The sequence below is a fragment of the Hyla sarda genome, chromosome 12 (assembly GCF_029499605.1).
Source record: "Hyla sarda isolate aHylSar1 chromosome 12, aHylSar1.hap1, whole genome shotgun sequence".
Taxonomy (NCBI): Eukaryota; Metazoa; Chordata; class Amphibia; order Anura; family Hylidae; genus Hyla; species Hyla sarda.
In genome coordinates this window covers 43,071,663-43,095,893 of record NC_079200.1, presented here as the reverse complement: position 1 = coordinate 43,095,893, position 24,231 = coordinate 43,071,663, and the positions used below count along the sequence as shown (strand labels likewise).

Genomic DNA, 24,231 nt, shown 5'->3' with positions numbered 1-24,231 from the left:
TCTCTCTCTCTCTGTCTCTCTCTCTCTGTCTCTGTCTCTCTCTCTCTGTCTCTCTCTCTCTGTCTCTCTCTCTCTCTGTCTCTCTCTCTCTCTGTCTCTCTCTCTCTCTGTCTCTCTCTCTCTCTGTCTCTCTCTCTCTCTGTCTCTCTCTCTCTGTCTCTCTCTCTGTCTTTCTCTCTCTCTCTCTCTCTCTCTCTCTCTGTCTTTCTCTCTCTCTCTCTCTCTGTCTTTCTCTCTCTCTCTCTCTCTCTCTCTGTCTCTGTCTCTGTCTCTGTCTCTGTCTCTCTCTGTCTCTCTCTCTCTCTCTCTGTCTTTCTCTCTCTCTCTCTGTCTCTCTCTGTCTCTCTCTCTGTCTTTCTCTCTCTCTCTCTGTCTCTCTCTGTCTCTCTCTGTCTCTCTGTCTCTCTGTCTCTGTCTCTGTCTCTGTCTCTCTCTCTGTCTCTCTCTCTCTCTTTCTCTGTCTCTGTCTCTCTCTCTCCCCCACCAAGCGATCCCTCCACCCATTGAAGCAGACAGGCTCCCTGTCATCAGTTGACTAGTGAGTCAGGTCTCGGCTGCATTGCAACCTGGGAACAATCTGAGACAAGTCATTTTGTATGCTGTTAAAAATAAATACTGGGGTGAATATCGCAGAATTGTGAGAAAACCATCACACACAGGTACAAACACTATATTATGAACTATACTAACTTTACAGCCCCTGTAGCATAGTCAAATAAGAAAAAATCATGGAATACCCCTTTAAAAAAAAAAAAAAAAAGTTTACATTTTTCTCTATAGCTTTTTAAAGCCGCAAAAAATAGACCGCGTTGCCAAAGAGAGTAAAACTAACCCCAAAATGTTCTTTAACTATATAAATATCAAAAATTTTAAAAATTAGTTGGCCCCTTAAAAAAAAAAAAAAAAAAAAAAAAATTCTAAATGGAGATCAGGAAAAAGCAAATATATTAAACAAATTCTTCTCCACTGCATTCACTGAGGAAAATGAAATGCCAAGTGAAATACAGCGAGATAAGGTAAACTCCCCAGCACAGGTCACCCGTCTAACCCAGGAAGAAGTACAGTGCCGCATACAAAATATACAAATCACCAGGTTCAGATGGCATTCACCCCCGTGTTCTAAAGGTATTAAGTAATGTAATAGACCCCTATTTTTAATATTCAGGGACTCTATAGTAACAGGGACTGTCCCCCCCCCCCCCCCCCCCCCCAGGGCTGACCCCCATATCAGCATGGGTTTATGAGGGATCGGTCCTGTCAAACTAAACTGATTTTGAGGAGGTGAGCTCCAGACTGGACCATGGGCAATCGCTGGGTGTCTTTTTTTTTATATCTGGATTTTTCCAAGGCATTTGATACAGTGCCTTATAAAATGTTTGTGCATAAAATGAGAAGGATTGGGCTGGGGGATTGTAACTGGCTCAGTGATAGGAAACAGATGGTGGTTATTAATGGTACTTATTCTGGTTGGGGGACTGTTACTAGTGGGGACCACAGGGGTCAGTCTTGGGTCCTATTCTATTTAATATATTAATAACCTTGTAGAGGGGTTGAATAGAAAAGTAGCAATCTTTACTGCTTTACACAGAGTTTAGTAGCATCTGCAAACACAATAGAGGACAGTGCACTGTTACAAATGGATATGGATAGGTTGGAGGTTTGGGCTGAGAAGTGGCAGATGAGGCTAAAACACTGATAAATGTAAGGTAATGCACATGGGGAAGAATAATCTGGGATGGGATTATGTCTTAAATGGGAGAACACTTGGGACGACTGACGTGGAAAAGGACTTGGGAGTCTTAGTAAAAAGTAAATTTAGCTGCAGTGACAAGTGCCGGTCAGCTGCTGCCGCGGCCAATAAAATCATGGGGTACATCCATAGCTGCAGAGATGCCACGAAATCTACTGCTGTACAAATCACTAGTCAGACCACACATAGAATACTGTGTACAGTACTGGGCACCAGTGTTCAAGAAAGATATAGTGGAGCTGGAGAGGGTTCAAAGACGGGCAACCAGAATAATACGGGGAATGGGGGGGGGGGGGGGGGGGACACTACAGTACCCAGAAAGATTATCAGAATTAGGGATATTTAGTTTAGAAAAAAGAAGGCTTAGGGAGACCTAATAACTAAAATAAATAAAAATATATAATATGTATTATATTGTATAATGTATTTGTGATATATAAAATATATATATAATTATATAATATTATATAATATTAATATATAGATATAGATATAGATATAGATATAGAGATATATATATTACATACATTACATACATTTATATAAAAATTTTAATCTGGGGACCTTACAGAGATCTCTCCCAGGACTGTATAACAAGGGGGCATCCTCTACGTTTAGAGGAAAGAAAAAGTTTTCTACACCAGCACAGATGGGGATTCTTTACTGGTAGGAGCAGGGAGACTGTGGAATTCTCTGCCTGAGGAGTGGGTCATGGTTAGCTCGGTAAAAGAATTTAAAAGGGGTCTGGATGTATTTATGGAGAATAACATTACAGGTTATGGATTCTAGATCTACAGGGACAGAAGGTTGACCCAGGGATCTATTCTGATTGCCATGGGACCAGCCGGGTAATCAAAATGGAGCACCAGTTGGCTGGGAATGCCCCCAGTCGCCAAGATAATTTGTATCCTAAAATAAAAAATTGGACCGCCTGGCACCTGATCTACAGCCGTGTGATCTCCCATGTAACTGTTTATTATACAGCAGTGTAAAAAACACAGCAATCTAGAATAAAACTGCTTTATGACCACCATAAAAGGCATATACGCAGTTATAATGAGATTAAAATTCGATAAAGAGGTAAACCGTAAAAACAAACCTGCTTGATAAAATTGGAATTTTAATGACTTGAATAAAAATGGCTCCTCCCCCATAGCGATTCCGTACCTGGACGACTGGCTGCTATTAGCAGAGTCGAGAGTTATTGGAAAGTCATATTCACATAACTCTCAAACTTCTAGATAGTCTATGCTGGATCGTAAATAAAGAAGTGTCTGTTTCCATCCACCAGAGGATGCTTTCTTGGCTACATCATAGATATGATTCTATTCTTATCGCAGGAGAGGAAGGACTGTCTGTTAGCAGTGGTGAGGCATATACGCAGACTTCGCCAGGTCTCCATAATGACCCTCATGAAGGTTTTTGATGTAATGTCGTCCTCAATAGAGGCTGTTCCTTGGGCCCTCTGGCATTTGATAAAAGTTCTCGGTCAGTGGAACCGATCTCTTTCCAGCTTATACACCAAGATGACATTGTCATCGTCAGTTCGAAGCGCCCTAACCTGGTAGACACGCCTACAAGACTGTGCCCAAATAGAGGAGCCAGATTGGATCATACTTACAACAGTTGCTTCAGGCATTGGTTGGGTAGCCCATATGCTTCAAAGATCAGTTCAAGGAACTTGGAAGCAGGCAGAGGATGATGTCATACAATGTCAGAGAATTGAGGCGATCTATCTAGCCCTGTGACTTTGCCCCCTGTCTCAAGAACAGAGCAGTATTAGTCAGGACCGACAACCTAGCATCCGTATATTACATCAACAAACAGGGAGGAACCAGATCTCAACTCCTACTCAGGAAAGTAGAAAAGATCATGTCTTGGGCAGAGAACTGGGTATCAAGGATATCAGCAGTTCATATAAGGGGGACACACAATGTGCTAGCAGACGGTCTGTCCCAAAATATAGTACTGCCAGGGGAATGGTTACTGGACCTGTTAATCTTCCAACAGCTGACAGAAATGTGGGGCATGCCGCAGGTGGACCTGATGGCCACAAGGGACAACACACAACTCGAGAGATTCTGCTCCCTATATGCGACGGACAACCCTCTAGCAGCTGATGCCATGACCATTCATTGGACATTCAGTCTAGCATGCGTGTTCCCTTCTGTGCCCATGATTCCCAAGGTATTGAAGAAAAAAATCAGGATCAGATAATCACAATAATGCCATTTTGGCCCAAAAGATCCTGGTTTCCCCTGCTCATGATGATGAGTCAGGGCATTTATTGGACTCTTACTCTCGAGGGATTTAGTGATGCAAGGAACATGGTTCTGTCAGTCTCAGATCATACAATCTGACAGCTTGGAGGTTGATCGCACCCTTCTGATGGCCAAGGGCTATTCAGAAAGTCTTGGACACTTCAGCCTGCTCAAGGAGTAAGGCTACTAACCAGTCATATGCAAGAATTAGAAGAACTTTTCACACCTGGTGTTAATCCAAAAGTATCAATCGTTATGTTCGATGTAAAATGTTGTGTTTTGTACCTTTTTTTTTTTTTTTTTTTTTTTTAGAGCAGAGGAGCACTGTAAGCCATGTGACCCTGCCTGCCCAATGGGAACCCCTAAATTGTCAGGTATATAGTGTAGTGGGGAAGGAGTTGCTCCATTCTAAGGCTAAGATCTATTCAGTGCTAGTTGCTGGTTTAGGCTGAGCTACGCTGTGGAAAGGAGGTGGAGAACTGAGGGAAGCCTAAGAAAATATCTCTTCTAAAGTCTACCAGCCATTATGGAAGTGATCCCCTGTACAAAGGAAAGTCAAGCCCTGGCGGAGAAAGAAGTTGGACCTTGTCAAAACCCTAGATGGCCTAGAGAATAGTCAGTCTCTGATCTCAAGTCTGTATTAGTAATCAAGTGGGTGAAAAGCACCACAAGTCCCAGCAAGGTAACCGGGCTCCCAACGTGTTACACTGCATCCCTTCCGCCCTGCTTCATACTGTGTGTGTGTGTGCTACCATCTGCACCCTGCTCAGTGAAAGGCAGTTATCAGTAAGCCAATGTCGGTGTGATTCTTTACTTTTACTTTCCTGTCTGGCCCAGGAAAAGCTGCCTCCACCTCGGACCGTGTATAGGCTAACTGTGCCCTGGCGTCACAAAGCGATTAGGAATTCCTTGCACCCCTGTGTCACCACACTTGTTTGTTTTTCCTTCATTATCACTGGATCTGCTCTCTGAGCACAGTGTTTGGAGGAAATACAGTATATGCAAATAACAGTGCAGCATAATTCACCTCTCCACCATCACCAAAGAAATACCAAAACTCAACAATAAATAGCTTTCCAGCAAAGCAAAACAAATACCTCAGATCAGCAATAAATATTTTACTGCTGTCCAACCAACCTCTGAATGCAGCAATAAATACTTCTCCCCTAGTGATAAACAAACACTAGCAACAAACTATTCCCTGTCAGCAGTAAGTCTCCTCCACTCTCGGCTGCACGGAGTTGGTTAAAACGCCTGTTAGCTCATGGTCCTATAACCATAGGTCCTTTACCCATTCGAAGGACAGAGTCTACATTGATAATACAGGGGTGGCCTTATCAGTGCAGTCTCTGGCATTGGCACACAGCATGGACTCTCAACAGCACACAGTGAGCGGTGCCCCACAGAGTGAGAAGTGTTGGTTTTCTTCTTCTTCTTTTTTTTTTTTTTTCTTTGAAAGTGAGACGAGAGATTCTGTTGCTGAATCTGCAGGTTAAAGATGAAATCGCACCCTCCATAGCATCAGTTTCTAACTCTGAATGATGCTGGGATGTCCCAGTACGGGATATGCATTTCACAGTCCTATCAGCTTGAGTCCCTGCATGTCCCCAGGGCTCACCTACAGTGTACCCCCATAATGCAATTAATTGTATATTGTGTGTAAAGGACCTTTTTGATATGGTCACGTGTTTTGTTACCCAGAGAGCACCAGGTGACCAGATGACCCGCAGCTAGCCTATGGGCTCCTTACTTGGCCCCCTTTTTACAAGAGGGGGAGGTACTACAATCTCTCTTGTGATTCACTTTCTGCTGAGGTCAAGTCCAGACATCTGAGACAGTGTCCAGCACATCTGGAGGCCTCAAGCCTAAATTACAGCCACAAGTCAGGAAGTAGTCATCTGTTTGCTGTCATTATCTTCAGTCAAGTCTATTATAGTCAGCGTGGCCGTCTTAAAGTCTGTCAGTCACTGCAAGTCCCAGCAAACTGCAAGGTCCCCTCTGTTACTGGTCACCTCTCTGGTATCCTGGCCTAACTGTAAAGACTGTACCAGCTGTCTATCTCAGTAAAGCTACTGTTAACCCTGACCTGGTCTTGGACTCTTATTTGCCCTGCCTAACTACAATTAGCGGCGCTACCGTTCGGGTGGTTCTCGGTAAAACCACGCCCTGGCGTCACAAACATTTAGGGGTTAACTGCATCTGCCCCATACACCTCACATCGCACCCCCGTAGCACACTACAATGCCCCTGTTTGATCTTCTCCTCCCAAAGGGAAAATCCATACAGTAATGAAACTCTGATAGAACATGAGCTAGTGAGACCTCAGTTTTCTGAATTCACCGGGCTCACATATAGCATGTAGCACACTCACATATAGCATGTAGCACACTCGCATAAGAAGTCTGAAACTAGAAGCTTCCCAACAAGCACATTCTGGATACTGTAATCTCAAGGTCTTGTCCCGCTGACTGACTCTCCCATATAGGTAATGAATGTATGATCTAACCACCTGGACCATTACTGAGCAAGCGAACGTGGTTTTTGGGTGTCCTTGTGAATGGAGCAGTAGTGTGCCTGCATTATCACCGCACTCTATTTTATTTATAGGATAATGGCAATGGCAGTGCGCTACTTGTCTTACTGCTATGGGAAATTGTCATATAAATATAAGGGGTACTCGGGGAGAGAATGATTTCTATAGTGTGTGTATATAGGGAGAAGAGTGAAAAAAGTTACATTAAAGTGATGGTCAACTAAAGTAACCACTAATGTTTTCTTTAATGTTTATGTTTTGTTCTCTATAGGATAAAGCAGTGTACCACCGTTACTATGGAGCAGTTGTTTACTGTCCACCATGAAATGGGCCACGTGGAGTATTACTTGCAATATAAAGACCTTCCAGTCTCATTGCGCAGAGGAGCAAATCCCGGATTCCATGAGGCCATAGGAGATGTGCTTTCCCTTTCTGTGTCCACCCCAGGCCACTTACAGAAAATTGGACTGTTGGAAAAAGTTGATGAGGATGATGGTTTGTAACTAAGCTACAATGTTTATTTGCCTAAATCATGGAGGGATGTAAGCTAAATCGTTTCCTTTAGAAAGCCCGTGGTGAATGAGTATCGTCACTTGTGTTGAGTGGCATAGGCCATATTCGAATTTGTGATATTTCGCGAATATATGGATGAATATTCGCAATATTCATGGCCTTTTTTACTATGCGCCATAAAATTCGCATGCGCATTCACCATAAAATTTGCATGCACAATATCGCGTGATAAAAGAGCCAAAAGGGAGGGCTCAATATGCGCAAAAATTCATATGCGAATATTCGCAAAAAATATTCGCGCCAAACACTAATCACCAGCCATATGAGATTGTCCTAATGAGACTAGATACCCAGGGGAAGCTACTATAAAAGAGGGCTACTTTTCATTCTGGCAGAAAGGCATATAAAAGCCTTATAGAGTGTTCTCCATTTAAAAGAAATGGTAGGAGGTGACTAATTCCATCTTAAGAAACCAGTGTTATTTATCTTGTCTCTTGAAATGCTGTCTATTGCAGAGAGTGATATCAATTACCTCCTTAAGATGGCGCTAGAAAAGATTGCTTTCCTGCCATTTGGCTACCTGATCGACCAGTGGAGATGGAATGTATTCAGTGGACGCACTCCTCCAAATAGATACAATTATGATTGGTGGAATCTGAGGTAAGTTTAGAGAAATTATCTGCAAGGTAAATAGAATGCATGGAAAAGTGTTTAGTTGTAGTGGTATTTTCCATGCCCTGGGCAGGGTTGCATCCACTGCTCTGCAGTATCCAGGAGCGGGCCCGTCGCTAAAGGACAGGCAATCCAAGCAATTGCTTGGGGCCCCAAGCTGGCCCTGGGAACAAAGCAGAGCCGGTGCTTGTTGTGCTTCCTATAAGGCTGCAGCCGCCTGAGCGCTCTATAGAGAGCCTCAGGCGGCTGCAGCACTCCTGGTCACCTCCAAAGTTCCTCCCCTTCCCTGTAGCATGACCGAACTCCTCTTCCTCCTGGCTGTCAGTCCGGCCGGGTACCAGGTGGTACAGGAACAGGAGATTCAGTTTCCTGTTCCTTGTCGGACTGACAGAAAGTGTACACGGAGTGCTTACTTCCTCTCAACCGGTGACAGCCAGGAGGTAGAGGAGCTCTGCCACGCTACAGGGATGAGGGAAGGAGCCGGAGGAGGTAACTGAGAACATAGGTAAGGTAGGGAGGGAAAATAAAAACATTGGGGGGGGGGGGAGGGGGGGTGTAGTAAGAAGGACACGGGGAGGGGGGGGGTAAGAAGGGCACAGGGAGGGGGGGGGAGTAAGGACATGGGGGAGCGGAATAAGGACACCGAGGGGTAGTGGGGAGTGAGGACAGTAGTAGTAAGAAGGACACAGGAAGGGTGGGGAGGAGTAAGAAACATAGGGGGAGGGGGGGGGGTAGTAGTAGTAAGAAGAACATAGGGAGTAGTAAGAAGAACATAGGAAAGGGGAGGAGTAAGAAGAACATGGACGGTAAGAAGAACCTAGGGGGGGGGGGAAGGAGTGAGAAGAACACATGGAGGGGGGAGGTGAGGAGAAGCGGAGAATACTGCAACAGTAGTATTTGCACTGTAAACCTCCCTTTTTAATTTTTTTATTTAAAGTGTGGGTGAACTTAAACTGTGTGGCTATGATGTGGTTCCTGTAGGCTTTGCGGGTGTAAGGTGTGGAGTGGTTTTGAGTTGGGCCCTCCATGTCTATTTTGCTTGGTGCCCCCAAATTCCTTCAAATGGCCCTGTCCAGGAGCTTTTATCTATTAGACTCCTGCTTACCAGCTACATTTGTTTCGGAAATGTCCGTGTAGATCCATCTGCTGGCATTTATAATAAATACTGTGCGCTTAAAGGATTGTTTGGGATTTTTAGAAAATGGTCTATTACCCACAAACAGATATCCACCACGGTGCTGCTAAAGGGCCTGCAGCAATGATTTGCTGAAACTGGCCTCAGCACCGCATCCTATACAAGCAAGCAGAGACCACTGATGATAGTGACTGGTTGCAGTGTTATGTGAACAATGTATGTGATGTCAATGTCACCCATATTCCAAAAAATAGCACATGAAATCTACTCACTGTCCATTTCATTCATTCTTGTAGAGAGGGTATGACCTTCTCTTGCCTGCACTGTGCATGACTGTGCTTTCTTCCTCACTCTGCTGACTCACTGGGCGAGCCTGGCAGCCTTGCTCTGTGATTGCTTGTACTCTCACAATATTGTCTATGGTGGAAGTGTATAACTTAAATCTTCCTAAATCATTCACGTGTGTCGTCCTTTCGTAGTCCTGTAATGCTGGGACTTGTAGTTTTGGAATAGTTGGAGGTACAGTGTTTGGATAACTTTTTTAACAGCAGTGTTGTCTTCAGCTGTGTTGACAAGGCTGCAAGAGGAACACAGCCTGCAGCAACACTGCTGTAACACAGTTTTATCAATAATGTGCCTCGAACTGTTGCAAAACTACAATTCCCAGCATGCCTAGACATCCTTTGGCTGCCCAGGCATGCTTGAAGTTGTAATTTTGCAACAGCTGAGGGCACATGATTAATAAAACTCTGTTCCTCCTTCAGCCTAGTCAATCAGCCATCTTGTGTCCATGACCGTTGGACAAGCTGATGCTGCTGTGAGACTCGGTCCCCATAATAATAATTTGTGTATTAATGTACTGTTCTATAGTACCGTATATCCCGGCATATGACTACTTTTTAACCCCGAATTTTCTTCTGAAAAGTCGGGGGTCGTCTTATACGCCGGGTATTGGGGTCCGGCATAGAAATACTTACGATTATCGTGCCGGCTCCTGTGTGCGGCTGCAGGCGGGGGCCGGCCAGAGCATCTAATAACTGTATACTTAAAAACCAGGGTGCCTCCAGCTGTTGTGAAACTACAACTCCCAGCATGCCCGGACCGGTAAAGGCTGTCCGGGCATGCTGGTAGTTGTAGTTTCACAACAGCTGGAGGCACCCTGGTTTTTAGTATTCATGAATTAGTTTGTAGATGCTCTGGCCGGCCCCTGCCTGCAGACGCACACAGGAGCCTGCACGATAATCGTAAGTATTCCTATGCCGGATATCCCCGTGTCCCGAAAAATCTTTTTGGGACATAAGGATGTCCGCAGGTCACTTACCATTCCCCGCCCGCCGCGCGTCCTCCTCCGGTCCTCCTGCGGTCTTCCTCCGGTCCTTCTGCGCTTCTCCACCGCTCTATGGTTGGACGCACGGGACGTCAGTGACGTCCCGTGCGTATAACCATAGAGGCGCAGGAGGACCGGAGGAGGACGAGCGCGGCCGGGGCCTGGTGAGTGACCGGCGGCGCGTCATCTACAGTGTTCCGATCACCGCTCCTCTGGTCCCGGGACTGCTGCTATGGTCCATAGGCCATAGCAGTAGATTGTGACCCCGGGCCGGAGGAGCGGTGATCGGAACACTGTATGGCTGGAAGTTGTATGTCTGTGGGGGGAGCTGCCTACTATTGTGGGGGGGGGGGGGGGGAGAGGGAGAGCTGCCGACCTTATGTGGGGGAACATGCTGCCGACCTTATGTGGGGGAACATGCTGCCGACCTAATGTGGGGGAGCTGCCGACCTAATGTGGGGGAACTATAAGGTACTGTACATAGCGGTAGGAGGGGTAGTCTTATACGGCAAGTATATCCCAAACTCTATATTTTAACTGTAAAAGTTGGGGGTCGTCTTATACGCCCAGTCGTCTTATACGCCGGCATATATGGTAATAAAACAAGCAAAAGGTTGAACATTTTAGTTCAGTTTGTGACAATGATCTAATGTTTTATGTTGGTGATTTAGAACAAAATATCAAGGAATCTGTCCGCCCGTGCCCCGTGATGAGAACCAATTTGACCCTGGAGCAAAATATCATATTCCTGGCAACACCCCCTATATCAGGTAATATATATTTTATTGCTTTATTTTAGTCTGGCATCTTAACTTAATTTTTTATCATGGATAACCCCACACCCAAGGGTCGTCTGCTATTGCAGCTTTGCTCCATTGCCAAGAACGAGGATGCATTGTAATACGGACACAACCAGCTTTGTGTATTTTTATTTTTTTTATTTTTTATATAGAAGTCCTTAAGTTTTGGTACAAGTCCCTATAAATAAGAAATCATGTTGGTCTCAGAGTACCTCAGTACAATAGCTTGTGTACAGGAAAGTTAAGCTTAACAATTTCTTCTTTGTTTCAGATACTTTGTAAGTTTTGTGCTGCAATTCCAGTTTCACAAGGCACTTTGTGAAAAAGCCAGCCAAACTGGCCCTCTCCATAAATGCGATATTTATCAGTCTCTTCAAGCAGGCAAATTACTTGAGTGAGTATGAATTGATTCCTATGTAATGACTTCTATGTCTAATTTTTATAGACATTCCACTTTTTTGTTAGATGTCCTTCAGACAACAGGCTGTCCTACTGTAGGGACCCTAATTGACTAGCTGGAGAGTTGGTCTCCCTATAATACCACCACAGTAAAAATGCAGGATACGGAGTCCCCACTAAAATCAGTGGGCTGTCAATATAATGCACATGGACATGTGCCTTTTGTACAGGCTGTTCAATCTGGCTTTAACCCCTTAAGGACCAATGCAAATAAACCTGTACACCCCTGAAAGACCAGGCCTGTTTTTTCAAATCGGGGATGTCTGTCTTTATTAGAGAATAACTCTGGTAACGTTTTGTCAATCACGATAATTCTGACATTGTTTTTTTGTCACAAGTTGTCCTTCATGTACATAGTAAAAGTAGCCGATATCATTTGTAGTTTTTTTTTTACAATGCAAAAAATCATGAAATTTTTACAAAAAATTAAGATTTTTTGCTATTTTAACACTAATTGGTTGCATATTGCATATACATACTGACCAAATAGTTTATGAAACTTATACTTTCAGATGTCTACTTTATTTTGACGTCATTTTTTAGTTTTTAATTAACATTTTAAATTAGTTAGAAGCCTAACAATTTAACTTGAAATTTTGAAAATTTAGAAAATTTGAAAAGTACATCTTTTTTTTTATGTGCTATGCAAGGTTTGCAGAAATTAAAAGGTAGTAGAACATAGGAACACCCCCCCCCCCCCCCCAAATGACCCCATTTTAAAAACTAGACCCCTCAAGGTATTCGCTAGGGGGTACAGTGAGTATTTTAACACCATAGTTTTTTGGCAGGAATTATTACAAAGTCAGTGTTAAAAATTCGAAAATTGCAATTTTTCACATGCATCATTTGGGGGGCATATTTTTTGTACATCACTTCTGATATTGAAAGAAATGCACCCTATATTTTATTTAGCTGCTTGTCCCATGTTTGGAAATACCCCCGCTTTGGCCATATATGGTTCCTTGGCCGCGTGGTAGGACTCAGAAGGAGAGGAGCGCCATTTGGCTTTCAGGGCAGAACAGTACCCCCACCCCCACAAGTGACCCCATTTATATACCGCATCCCTACAAGTTACTGGCTGGACCAGGGACCTCTCTGACTAGTCCTTGGTCGGCTGGCAGTATAAGGCGTCTGTCTGTGACAGTTAAGGCTCCTGATGGATATATCCGCCATGTTGTGGGAATAAGCACCCGCTCATGGCGAATATATCCATTACTGCTGCGGCTGGGTAGCTCAGTGTGTCCGCTCATGACTGCTGGCGGAAAATCCGCCGCTATGAGTGGACGCACAAAGCTACCCAGCCGCAGCAGCGAGCTCATTACCGTGACTGCTGCATAATGTGTAGGATCACGTGGCGGACATCCGCAGCATATTACATGCTGCGGATGTCCGCCAATGCGATCCTACACATTATGCGTTTTTTTTTTATTAGATTCATTTAATGTATTTTTAATATATAAATATATAATATATATATATATATATATTTTTTTTTTTTACACTTTTATTACATTTTTATTTATTTTTACACTTTTTAATGTGCAGCAGGGTCCCGGCTGTGTGATACAGCCGAGTCCCTGCCGCGATCTCGTGGGTGCACTGGGCAGCACCCACGAGAATAATGGACGAGTATAGACGTCCAGGTGCGGGAACGCCCGCCAACCTGGACGTCTATACTCGTCCATGGTCGTTATCGGGTTAAAGGGGTACTCCGGTGAAAACCTTTTTTCTTTTAAATCAACTGGTGGCAGAAAGTTAAACATATTTGTAAATTACTTCTATTAAAAAATCTTAATCCTTCCATTACTTATTAGCTGCTGAATGCTACAGAGGAAATTCCTTTCTTTTTGGAAAACTGATGACATCACAAACACAGTGCTCTCTGCTGACATCTCTGTCCATTTTAGCAACCATGCATAGCAAATTGGCTCATTGGTTAGCACTGCTGCCTTGCAAATCCCACTAAGGACAACAATAAATAAAGCGTTATTATTATTATAACGTCAGCAGAGAGAACTGTGGTCGTGAGTAGTGTTGAGCGGCATAGGCCATATTCGAATTCGCGAATATATGGACGAATATTCGTCATATATTCGCGAATATTCGCACATTCGTTATATTCTCGTTTTATTTTCGCATATACGAAAATACGAGTATGCGAAAATTAGCATATGTGAAAATTCGCATATACGAAAATTAGCATATGCTAATTTTCGCATATGCGAATTTTCGCACGCCAGTCTCACACAGTAGTATTACAGCCTTCTTTACACCACACAAGCTGGAAGCAGAGAGGGATGATCACTGTGATGTGTATTGTGAAGAAAAAAAAAAAAAAAAAAACGAATATTCGTAATTACGAATATATTCGCGAAATTCGCGAATATGCGATATTCGCGAATAATATTCGCATTGCGAATATTCGCGAGCAACACTAGTCGTGAGGTCATCAGAGAGCATTCCAAAAAGAAAAGAATTTCCTCTGTAGTATTCAGCAGCTAGTAAATACAGGAAGGATTAAGATTTTTTTAATAGAAGTAATTTACAAATATGTTTAACTTTCTGCCACCAGTTGATTTAAAAGAAATAAGGTTTTCACCGGAGTACCCCTTTAAAATAAAATGCTTTTGAATGTGAGATTATCGGAGAATATGCAGGCAAAAATAAGTGTGGCTAGATCACTGTTAAAAAAAAATATCCTTATAAAAGGTTAACGGTGATCCCTTACATTTCTAGGGATGTTCTCAAAGCTGGTTCTTCAAGGCGTTGGCAGGAGATTCTGAAGGACGTGACTGGATCAGACAAAATGGATGTGGGGCCCCTGTTGGAATACTTTGCACCAGTCACTAAATGGCTGGAAGAAGAAAACGCTAAAAACAATGAAGTCCTTGGCTGGCCAGAATTTGCATGGACGCCCCCTGTACCTGAAGGATATCCTGGTGATATTGGTAAGATCAAATCTGACAGTCTGCTCTCACCACTTTGTTCTTAATAACTCTTATTAATTTATTACTTGCCGGACAGAACAGTCTGGTCACGTACACCATGCCATCCAGAGGCATACAGCTCACTATTGGGAAGATTTATCAAAACCTGTGCAGAGGAAAACTTGCCCAGTTGCCCATAGCAACCAATCAGCTTGCTGCTTTCATTTTTTATGAAGGCCTGTGAAAAATGAAAGAAGCGATCTGATTGGTTGCCATGGACAACTGGGCAAGTTTTCCTCTGCACAGGTTTTGATAAATCTCCCCCTATATGATGTTTTTGTTTTAAAGTTCTTTCTAGAGATGAGCGAATCGAATATGACGAATCCAAATTCGTTACGAATTTCATGGAAACATTTGATTCCCTCTGAATGCGACTATCCCCACTATTCTAGCACATGAATCTCTTCATTAAACGTCATTTAGTGCGGTCCACGCTCCAGGGCATCTTAAATGGCAGATCCACATGTGAGGACATGGGGCAAGGAATCCTGGGAAGGCGGGAACAAGGGTAGGCGGGATGACCCTATCAGCAGCCAGTCACCCCTGTGATGTCACAGCCCTATATAATCGGCAGCCATATTCCGTCTCGTCACTTCATCCTTTCACTGCAGAGAGATAGGACACGGCGCTGTGTGTTACACAGACAAGCTTTTTCCAGTAGCATTTCACCTCCTAGTCACGTCAGCCTTCTGGTGGACAGAGAGCAATGCGTTTTTGCACAGAAATACATTTTTACTGCAGCGATTAACCTGCCGATCACTTTATACAGCATTGTATTACACAGAGGGACAGAGAGCTGTGTGTTGCCTCATACGTTTGAACAAGCAGGATCAGCTGTAGTTAGGAGAGGAGGGAGGAATACATTTTTAGCGAAGTTCTGTGTCTTTGTTCCACAACAAATAGTTTGCTGGTAATACTAGTCCAGTGGTCCTCAACCTGCGGACATCCAGATGTTGCAAAACTACAATTCCCAGCATGCCCGGACAGCCAACGGCTGTCCGGGCATGCTGGGAGTTGTAGTTTTGCAACATCTGGAGGTCCGCAGGTTGAAGACCACTGTACTAGTCTGTAGACTGTATAATACCCAGCAGTCCATTCCTAATAGTCTTTGAGAGAGTGCAATTTTGGGTTAAGTACACAGCAACTGTGTGCTGCAGCACTGTTGTGTACTGCTGGTGTTGTGCAAAAATAAAACATTTCAGCGTACTGTAGTGCATTTTCCAGCCCTTATAAGTGCATACCACATATCTACATCTAGAAAACTAGTGGTGAAAAATATGTATTTTATTTAACAAACCTAAGAATAACAGACGTTTAAAATATGAAAGAATAAAAACAAGGCACTACAAGAACTGCAGGTAAGTGGAGGAGGTACGGCAGGCATAAATACACGTAATACAGGGAAAAATATATGTAATCACAGTACAATATTATAAAATCAAGATATGTATAATAAATGCTAGACAGATAGCAATCACATAATTAATAGGAAGCTAACTGTGAAAAGAAGCCATAACATCCTGCCATGCATTGCCTACCTACCAGCTCCAACCCCAACGTACGTTTTGCTTGTGCTTCGTCGCGACGCCCCCTGACTAAGCACAAGCGAAACGTACGTTTGGGTTGGAGCTGGTAGGTAGGCAATGCATGGCAGGATGTTATGGCTTCTTTTCACCGTTAGACAGATAGCAATCACAGAATAGGAAGCTAACGGTGAAAAGAAGCCATAACCTCCTGCCAAGCATTGCCTACCTACCAGCTCCAACCCAAACGTACGTTTCGCTTGTGCTTAGTCAGGGGGCGTCGCGACGAAGCACAAGCAAAACGTACGTTGGGGTTGGAGCTGGTAGGTAGGCAATGCATGGCAGGATGTTATGGCTTCTTTTCACAGTTAGCTTCCTATTAATTATGTGATTGCTATCTGTCTAGCATTTATTATACATATCTTGATTTTATAATATTGTACTGTGATTACATATATTTTTCCCTGTATTACGTGTATTTATGCCTGCCGTACCTCCTCCACTTACCTGCAGTTCTTGTAGTGCCTTGTTTTTATTCTTTCATATTTTAAACGTCTGTTATTCTTAGGTTTGTTAAATAAAATGCATATTTTTCACCACTAGTTTTCTTTTTGTTGGTGTATATGTATATTTCACAAACTAGTGGCGGCCCTTCCCCTTGTGGCTAGGCCCCTCTTATGTGTCTTGGTGAAATAGTACACTACCTAGATGTAGATATTTTGTACCTGTAAATCTGTCAAGGGCCATGATACTGTGAAATGCCAGGCAAACATAATCACCGGCTTGTGTTTTACTCCAATACTTTTTTAAGCGTACTGTAGCGCATTGTCCTCCCCTCATAAGTGCATACCACATAACTACATCTAAGTGGTGTACTATTTTGTACCTGTTAAACTCTAAAGGGCCTAGATACTGTGAAAGGACACCTGCTGCTGTTCTAGACAAATACTGTTTTAAGCATAGTGAAGCATATTGTACTCCCCTCATATACGCACTAAGGGGGAGATTTTTCAAAACCTGTGCAGAGGAAAAGTTGCCCATAGCAACCAATCAGCTTTCTTCTTTCATGCTTAACAAGGCCTCTACAAAATGAAATAAGCAATCTGGTTGCTATGGGCAACTTATACTTAGGGGGAGATTTATCAAAACCTGTGCAAAGGAGAAGTTGCCCATAGCAACCAATCAGATTGCTTATTTCATTTCGTAGAGGCCTTGTTAAATATGAAATGAGGAATCTGGTTACTATGGGCAACTTCTCCTTTGCACATGTTTTGATAAATCTCCCCCTAAGTATATCAGACAGAGAAGTGCCAGGATGAGCACAAAGGAGTGGCAGAGGCCTAAATTCATCAGGCAGAGGTCACAGCAGACTAGGGGCGAGTGGCAGCAGGAGTTGCAGCGAGAGGCCTGATCTCCCGGTATCAGCTAGCGGTCGTGTCTCTATCAGCAACCCATCTGCCGTCATCGATTAACAGTCATCCACTTCCTCACAAGTGACGTATGATAACCCCAGTCAACCGTCGGTGGGTTCCTCACACAACCCTCAGTTCGGGAGCAGTCCCTGTCCTCCCATTGCTTCTGTCCTATGCTGTTCCCTCCCCTAAAGTATCTTATGCTGTGGGTTCAGCTCCACTAGTCAGGGAGGACGATCTAATAGAGCACAGTCAGCAGCTACTGCCCAGCCAAGAAGTGGAGGAGACATCCGCCACTTCCTCCTCTAGGCAGGCAAGTAGTGATGAGGATAGTGACGTGAGAGGTGGTGTTGAAATCGTTCAGGGTCCTGAAGCCGACACTGTTGTGGAATCTGAGGAGGACATCAGTGACTTGCAGACACTTGATGATGATGCCGATCGCAATTGGGGGCCAGGTGCAGAAGGGGCTTCATCATCAAGAGTAGAGGGTTGCAGGTTGCCCGTGAGGCAGCAGCTGAGCCAGCAAGGTGGTAGCATGGTTGGCTGTCAGCATCGTGGCAGAAGTGGAAATTCTGGAGCCAAACGTGCCTGGGTGAGACCACCTGCTTCGTGGCAGTCTACCTTCCCCTGGAGGTAGTAGAACAGGGGTTCCTGGAGACGGCAGCAGTAGCAGTCTATTAGTGCGGACTGTTGGTGGGAAAATCAGCTACTCATCCGGAGGAGGTTAACACAGCCACATGCAAGATGTAACGGCAGAAGGTGAAGCGTGGCCAGGGTCCCAATGTTGGCACCACAGCCCTGTGTCAACATATGCTGCACCACCATAAAGTGTAATAACTCAATTTTTTTCTGTGTACGCTTTAAGTATAAAGAAATGTTTTACATAAAAAACATACATGTGCAAGGATAAAGTAATGCAATGGAGATCTAATGCAAAGAAAATTGGTGCAGAGCAGGTAATTTACATATTTAAAGATCAAGCTGTCCAAGTACCGTATTTTTCGCTGTATAAGACGCACTTTTTCTTCCCCAAAAAGTTTGTGCATCTTATACGGCAAATACACACCTATCGAGGCAGTCCCTGCTGCCATCAACGGCCGGGACCCGCGGCTAATACAGGACATCACCGATCGCGGTGATGCCCTGTATTAACCCTTCAGACGCGGCGATGAAAGCGGACCGCCGCGTCTGAAGGGAAAGTGACACTAACCCAGCTTCACCGGGAGGGACCTTACCTGCCTCCTCGGTTTCTGCTCCTTGCCGGGATCCCCTGTATGGCCGGCGCTCTCCGTCGTCGTAGTCAGGCATGCCGCCCCGTCATCCAATAGGAGCGGCGTGCATAGCGACGTGATGGCGGCGACAGAGAGCGAGGATACCGGGCAGCAGAGACGTTCCGGAGCGATTGGGACTCGGCGACAGCCATGGAGGGCGCCATCCAGGGCAGCGGTGACTGTTTCGGAGCGGCGGGGACACGTGTGTATTACCTCCTATACCAGTGGTCTTCAGCCAACAGCTGTCCGGGCATTCTGGGAGTTGTAGTTTTGCAACATCTGGAGGTCCGCTGGTTGAAGATCACTGTGACCTATACTTTACATTGTATTCTAGATTTTCCTCATTTAAAATTGGGTGCGTCTTATATGCCGTAGCGTCCTATAGGGCGAAAAATACGGTACTATACATAGCACCCATGGAGTATACAATTTACCATTGTATTTATATGTATAGCTCCTATAAGGCTAACCCACAGAGTATTAATGTGCATCGTGATATTACCTGAGGCCTATACGCCACCAAGCCACAGAGTGCACAGTGAGATGAACTGGATAGCATATGATATGTTAACATGGATAGCATATGAGAAGTATCAATGGGATCTATGTATGACCTTACCCATGTGGCATAACGAGCTCTGCCACTGACCCCTACGATTGTTTCGGTTTCCCTTTTTCAAGAGGTAGAGCTTATACTTAAGAGGTAGATTTATACTTAAGGTGTTATATAGTGTACACAGAAAAAAATGGAGTCATATGTGGAGTTTCCCTGTCCTTGGCAGGATTTTGTTGCACTCTCCTATGGGTGTCACCAGGACACAGGGGAGTTTGTGCTGTATTATACTAGGACTTTGGTGTTCACCACCATAAAGTGGCCTGGGACAACCGTGTGTCCGATGTGGTGGTCCAGCCTGCTGTATCACCCAGTGCCACATCCCTCCCTCTTTCAGCCAGCCGAGGCTCCACCACCTCAGCCGAAGGGAGCTGTGTGTCATACCTTCCTTCTGTCGCTCCAGATGCTCCTACTCCTCCTACATTTAGTCACTCATTCCGCCAGCAATCCATCGGCGAAGCCATGAGACAACAGTAAGTACCCACTCATCCAACGGCGCAGAAGCTGAATGTGCTCCTGTCTAAGTTGCTGGTTCTGCAGTCCCTCCCTTTTCAAGTGGTGGACTCTGGACCTTTCAGAGAACTGATGGCGTTTTCTGAGCCAAGGTGGAGAGTTCCAAAGCCATCTCTTCTTTGCAAAGAAGGCAGTACCAGCCCTGCACAATTTTGTGGAAGAGAAGGTGGGCCAGTCCTTGAGCCTGTCGGTGTGTACCAAATGGCAACCAGATTGCTTCTTTCATTTTTAGAGACCTGTGAAAAATGAAACACCCTCTTCCTCTGCACAGTTTTTGATAAATCTCCCCCACACACCCTATTGTTAACAGGCAAATATTCTTAAATTTCTAGGTGAAATGGCAGAAGAACATCACAACAGAGTTCAAAGATGGAATTTTTTTTCTTAACAGGTCAAAAAAGTTGACAGGTCACCTCTAATCATCAATACTATTTCTTTGGCAGTGTGTCCCATTTTGACACATTAACTGGAGCTACTGTATACATAGCCTCTGAATTCTCTATTCTTTTTTCAGACAAAAATGCTAATGAGAGGCAAGCAGAGGATTTCTTGGGCACCTACAACAGTACAGCAGAGGTGGTGTGGAATGAATACACCGAGGCATCATGGGCCTATAACACAAACATCACAGAATACAACAACAAAATTATGGTGAGAGAAGCTCATTTAATTGAAATGTTTTCATTGTACTATAAAATTAAAAAGACTGACAAAAAATACCAGATAATAGGCAAATTCTAACACCTTATCCAAACCAGATTTGGTCTGACTGGTTTTTAATGTACAATATAATATGCATAGTAACTATTTTCTTTAAGAAGACCAACCTCCTAGTGAAATTTTGGATGGCCTTTTCAGAGATTTCATGGAAAATCTTTTTAACACTTTAGGGGTCAGTGCTCCTATACTAATTTATTCCAAATCACCTTCTTTGTATCACAGCCCATAGGTAAGTAACATGGCCAAGCCAAGTGTATAAATACAGCACAGAACTAAGCTTACTGCACAGGTTAAATGATGAAACAAAACTCTTCCTCCCTATCAGCAGAGTCTTGGGGTATATTCACACAGCGGAAGGTCTGTGCAGAATTCCACATTGACAATCCGCTGCAGCAGAGTCCTGTTGATTTCAATGGGATTCTGCTGCATTGTTCAAACTGTAGAATTTCCGCAGCATGTTTCTTCCGCAGAAATCCAGATTCCGACTTCCACAAAAAGGAATAGATTGTACTTTTTATTTTTTTGCGGATTTCATTCGAAAATGCATTGCTGTCTGAGACTGCACATTTCGGAGGCTAGATTTCCACTTGCTTTTTTTTCGGGTAGTTTTTGGAAAACTGCTACTGTAGTTTTTGAGCCAAAGCCAGAAGTGTATTCAAAAGGAATAGGACATATAAAGGAAGGACTTGCACTTCTCCTCTGACTTTGGCTCAAACTGCGGTGGCAGTTTTCGAAAAACTGCCAGAAAAAAACAAGTGGAAATCTAGCCTTAGTGTTGCTAGCGTCCGCCAGTTTGTTCAAATGGGCAGAATGTACGCATGTGTTTTCCTGTGCGGACATTCAGCACAAATTATGCCATGTGAACATGGTCTTACTGAGTGGAGTCGCAGCTTGGGAGCCTGTGAATACTAGACTGACAGGACCTCTTTCAATCGGGGATCCTGATCATGAAGGAGGAGATGGTCAACACCTGTCTGCCTCCAGGTTATAGAAACATAGAATGTGTCAGCAGATAGTAACCATTTGACCCATCTAGCCTGCCCAATAATCTGAACCCTATCAATAGTACCTGGCCCTATCTTATATGGAGGATAGCCTTATGCCTATCCCATGCATGGTTAAACTCCTTCACTGTATTTGCAGCGACCACTTCTGCAGGAAGGCTATTCCATGCATCCACTACTCTCTCAGTAAAGTAATACTTCTGATGTTACTGCAGAAACCTTTTGCCCCTCTAATTTAAAACTGTCCTCTTGTGGTAGTTTTTTTTTTTCTTTTAAATCTCCTTATCTCCTCTCCTCCTCTCCACCTTTACCATTTGATTCCCTTTATGTATTTAAAAGTCTCTATCACATCCCCTCTCTCTTCTTTCTTCCAAGCTCTACATGTTAAGGTCCTTTTAATCTTTCCTGGTAAGTTTTATCCTGCAATCCCTGTACTAGTTTAGTAGCTCTTCTTAGATGCTCTAGAGAGAGTTCAATGTCCTTCTGGAGATACGGCCTCCAGTACTGCGCACAATACTCCAAGTGAGGTCTCACCAGTGTTCTGTACTGCAGCATGAGTACTTCTCTTTCAACTGCTTATACCTCTCCCTATACATCCAAGCATTCTGCTAGCGTTTCCTGCTGCTCTATTACATTGTCTTCCTACCTTTTTTAAGTCTTCTGAAATAATTACTCCTAAATCCCTTTTTCCTCAGATACGGAGGTCAGGACTGTGTGTCAAATATTCTATATTCTGCCCGAGGGTTTTTACGCCCCAGGTGCATTATCTTGCACTTATCCACATTAAATTTCAGTTGCCAGAGTTCAGACCATTCTTCAAGTTTGCCTAAATCCTTTTCCATTTGGCGTATCCCTTCAGGAACAACCCTGTTACATATCTTTGTGTCATCAGCAAAAAGACCAATACCTTACCATTGAGACCTTCTGTAATATCGCTAATGAAGATATTAAACAATATTGGTCCCAATACAGATCCCTGAGGTCCCCACTGGTGACAAGACTGTGCTCTGAATATTCTCCATTGATTACAACCCTCTGTTGTCTGTCACTCAGCCACTGCCTAATCCACTCAACAATCTGGGAGTCCAAGCTCAAGGACTGTAGTTTATTGATAAGTCTTGTGTCAAAAGCCTTAATAAAATCTAGATATGCGATGTCTACTGCCCCTCCGCCATCTATTATTTTAGTCACCCAGTAAAAAAAAAATCAATAAGATTTGTTTGACATCATCTCCCTTAAGTAAACCCATGTAGTTTTTTCATCTTGCAATCCATGTGATTTTAGATGTTCCACAAGCCTATCCTTTAGTAGGGTTTCCATTAATTTCCCCACTATCAGACTTACTGGCCTATAGTTGCTTGATTCCTCCCTACTACCTTTCTTGTGAATGGGCAACATTTGCTAACTTCCAATCTTCCGGGACTACTCCTGTTACCAGTGATTGGTTAAATAAATCTGTTAACGGTTTTGCTAGTTCACTGCTAAGCTCTTTTAATAATTTTGGGTGTATCCCATCAGGCCCCTGTGACTTATTTGTCTTCACTTTAGACAGCAAAAGTAGAACCTCTTCCTCTGTAAAGACACATGCATCAAACGATTCATTAGTCTTCCTCTCTAATGGAGGTCCTTTTCCTTTTTTCTTCTGTAAAAACTGAAGTATTCACTAAGGCAATCAGCTAGTCCTTTATTCTCTTCTACATACCTTCCTTTCTTTGTTTTAAATTTAGTTATTCCTTGTTTTAATTTCCTTTTTTTTTCATTTATAGATCTGATGAATGTCTTATCCCCTTTTTTTCACAGACTGAACTAGTTTCTCTTCTGCCTGTGCTTTAGAAGATCTTATAACTTGCTTGGCCTCTTTCTGCCTAATATTGTAGATTTCCCTATCTTCATTGCTCTGAGTTGTTTTATAATTACTAAATGCTAGCTTTTTGTTTATGATTTTAGCCACTTCTGCTGAGTACCACAGTGGTCTCTTCCTTTTCTTGCTTTTACTGACAAGTCTAATGCAATTTTCTGTTGCCTCCAATAATGAGTCTTTTAAGTAGTCCCATTTCTCCTGGACTCCATGTAATCCGTTCCAGTTTGATGGGGACTCATTTATGACTAATCTCATTTTTGAATAGTCTTTTATTTTTTTTTATTTTTTTTTTTCTAAAACTTTTTTTTTTTTTTTTTTGTGGTGTGACTCCTTCACTGTCCTTATATTAAACCACACTGACTGGTGATCACTAGATCCCAAGCTTTCGCCTACAATAACATCATGTACCAAATCCCCATTTGTGAAATACCAAGTCCAAAATGGCCTCCCTCCGGTTTGGCTGCTCAACCACTTGTAGAGATAATCCCAGTAGGGAATTTTGAATATCTGTACTCCTGGCAGAACTAGCTATTGGTTTTCCAGTTTTATATCCGGAAGATTTAAGTCTCCCATAATAACTTCTCCTTTTCATTAATATGAAAACGAGAAAAAACAACAAGAGGTGCGCCCCTAGTGAGGACCGTTTGATAATGATAAAGGTGTAACGTAAAGATGGGTTCTTACCCCTAGGTGTTGCGCTTAGAGCACAACACCTATAGTAGCGTAGAAATCAAGGGAAACCGCTGCCACGAGGAACAACCCGGTGTGACGTCCGTCAGTCCGGTAAATAGCAATGAGAATAAATACGTGGATAAATTCCTCTCAAGAAGGCGCTGGTACCCAGGGATGGAGATAAACTTCTTTATTGGCAACGCGT

At 43.5% G+C, this 24,231-nt stretch overlaps 1 protein-coding gene across 3 annotated transcripts in view; it reads left to right on the top strand.

The window, feature by feature from the left end:
- Nucleotides 1-24,231, top strand: part of ACE (angiotensin I converting enzyme) — a 147,178-nt gene that overhangs the window by 76,880 nt on the left and 46,067 nt on the right. For all 3 annotated transcript variants that reach the window (XM_056548167.1, XM_056548166.1, XM_056548165.1), the window contains exons 9-14: nucleotides 6,816-7,039; nucleotides 7,573-7,717; nucleotides 10,863-10,961; nucleotides 11,263-11,385; nucleotides 14,187-14,398; nucleotides 20,284-20,420. In XM_056548167.1, coding sequence (XP_056404142.1) covers nucleotides 6,816-7,039; nucleotides 7,573-7,717; nucleotides 10,863-10,961; nucleotides 11,263-11,385; nucleotides 14,187-14,398; nucleotides 20,284-20,420 — 940 coding nt within the window. The remainder of the gene's footprint in view (nucleotides 1-6,815; nucleotides 7,040-7,572; nucleotides 7,718-10,862; nucleotides 10,962-11,262; nucleotides 11,386-14,186; nucleotides 14,399-20,283; nucleotides 20,421-24,231) is intronic.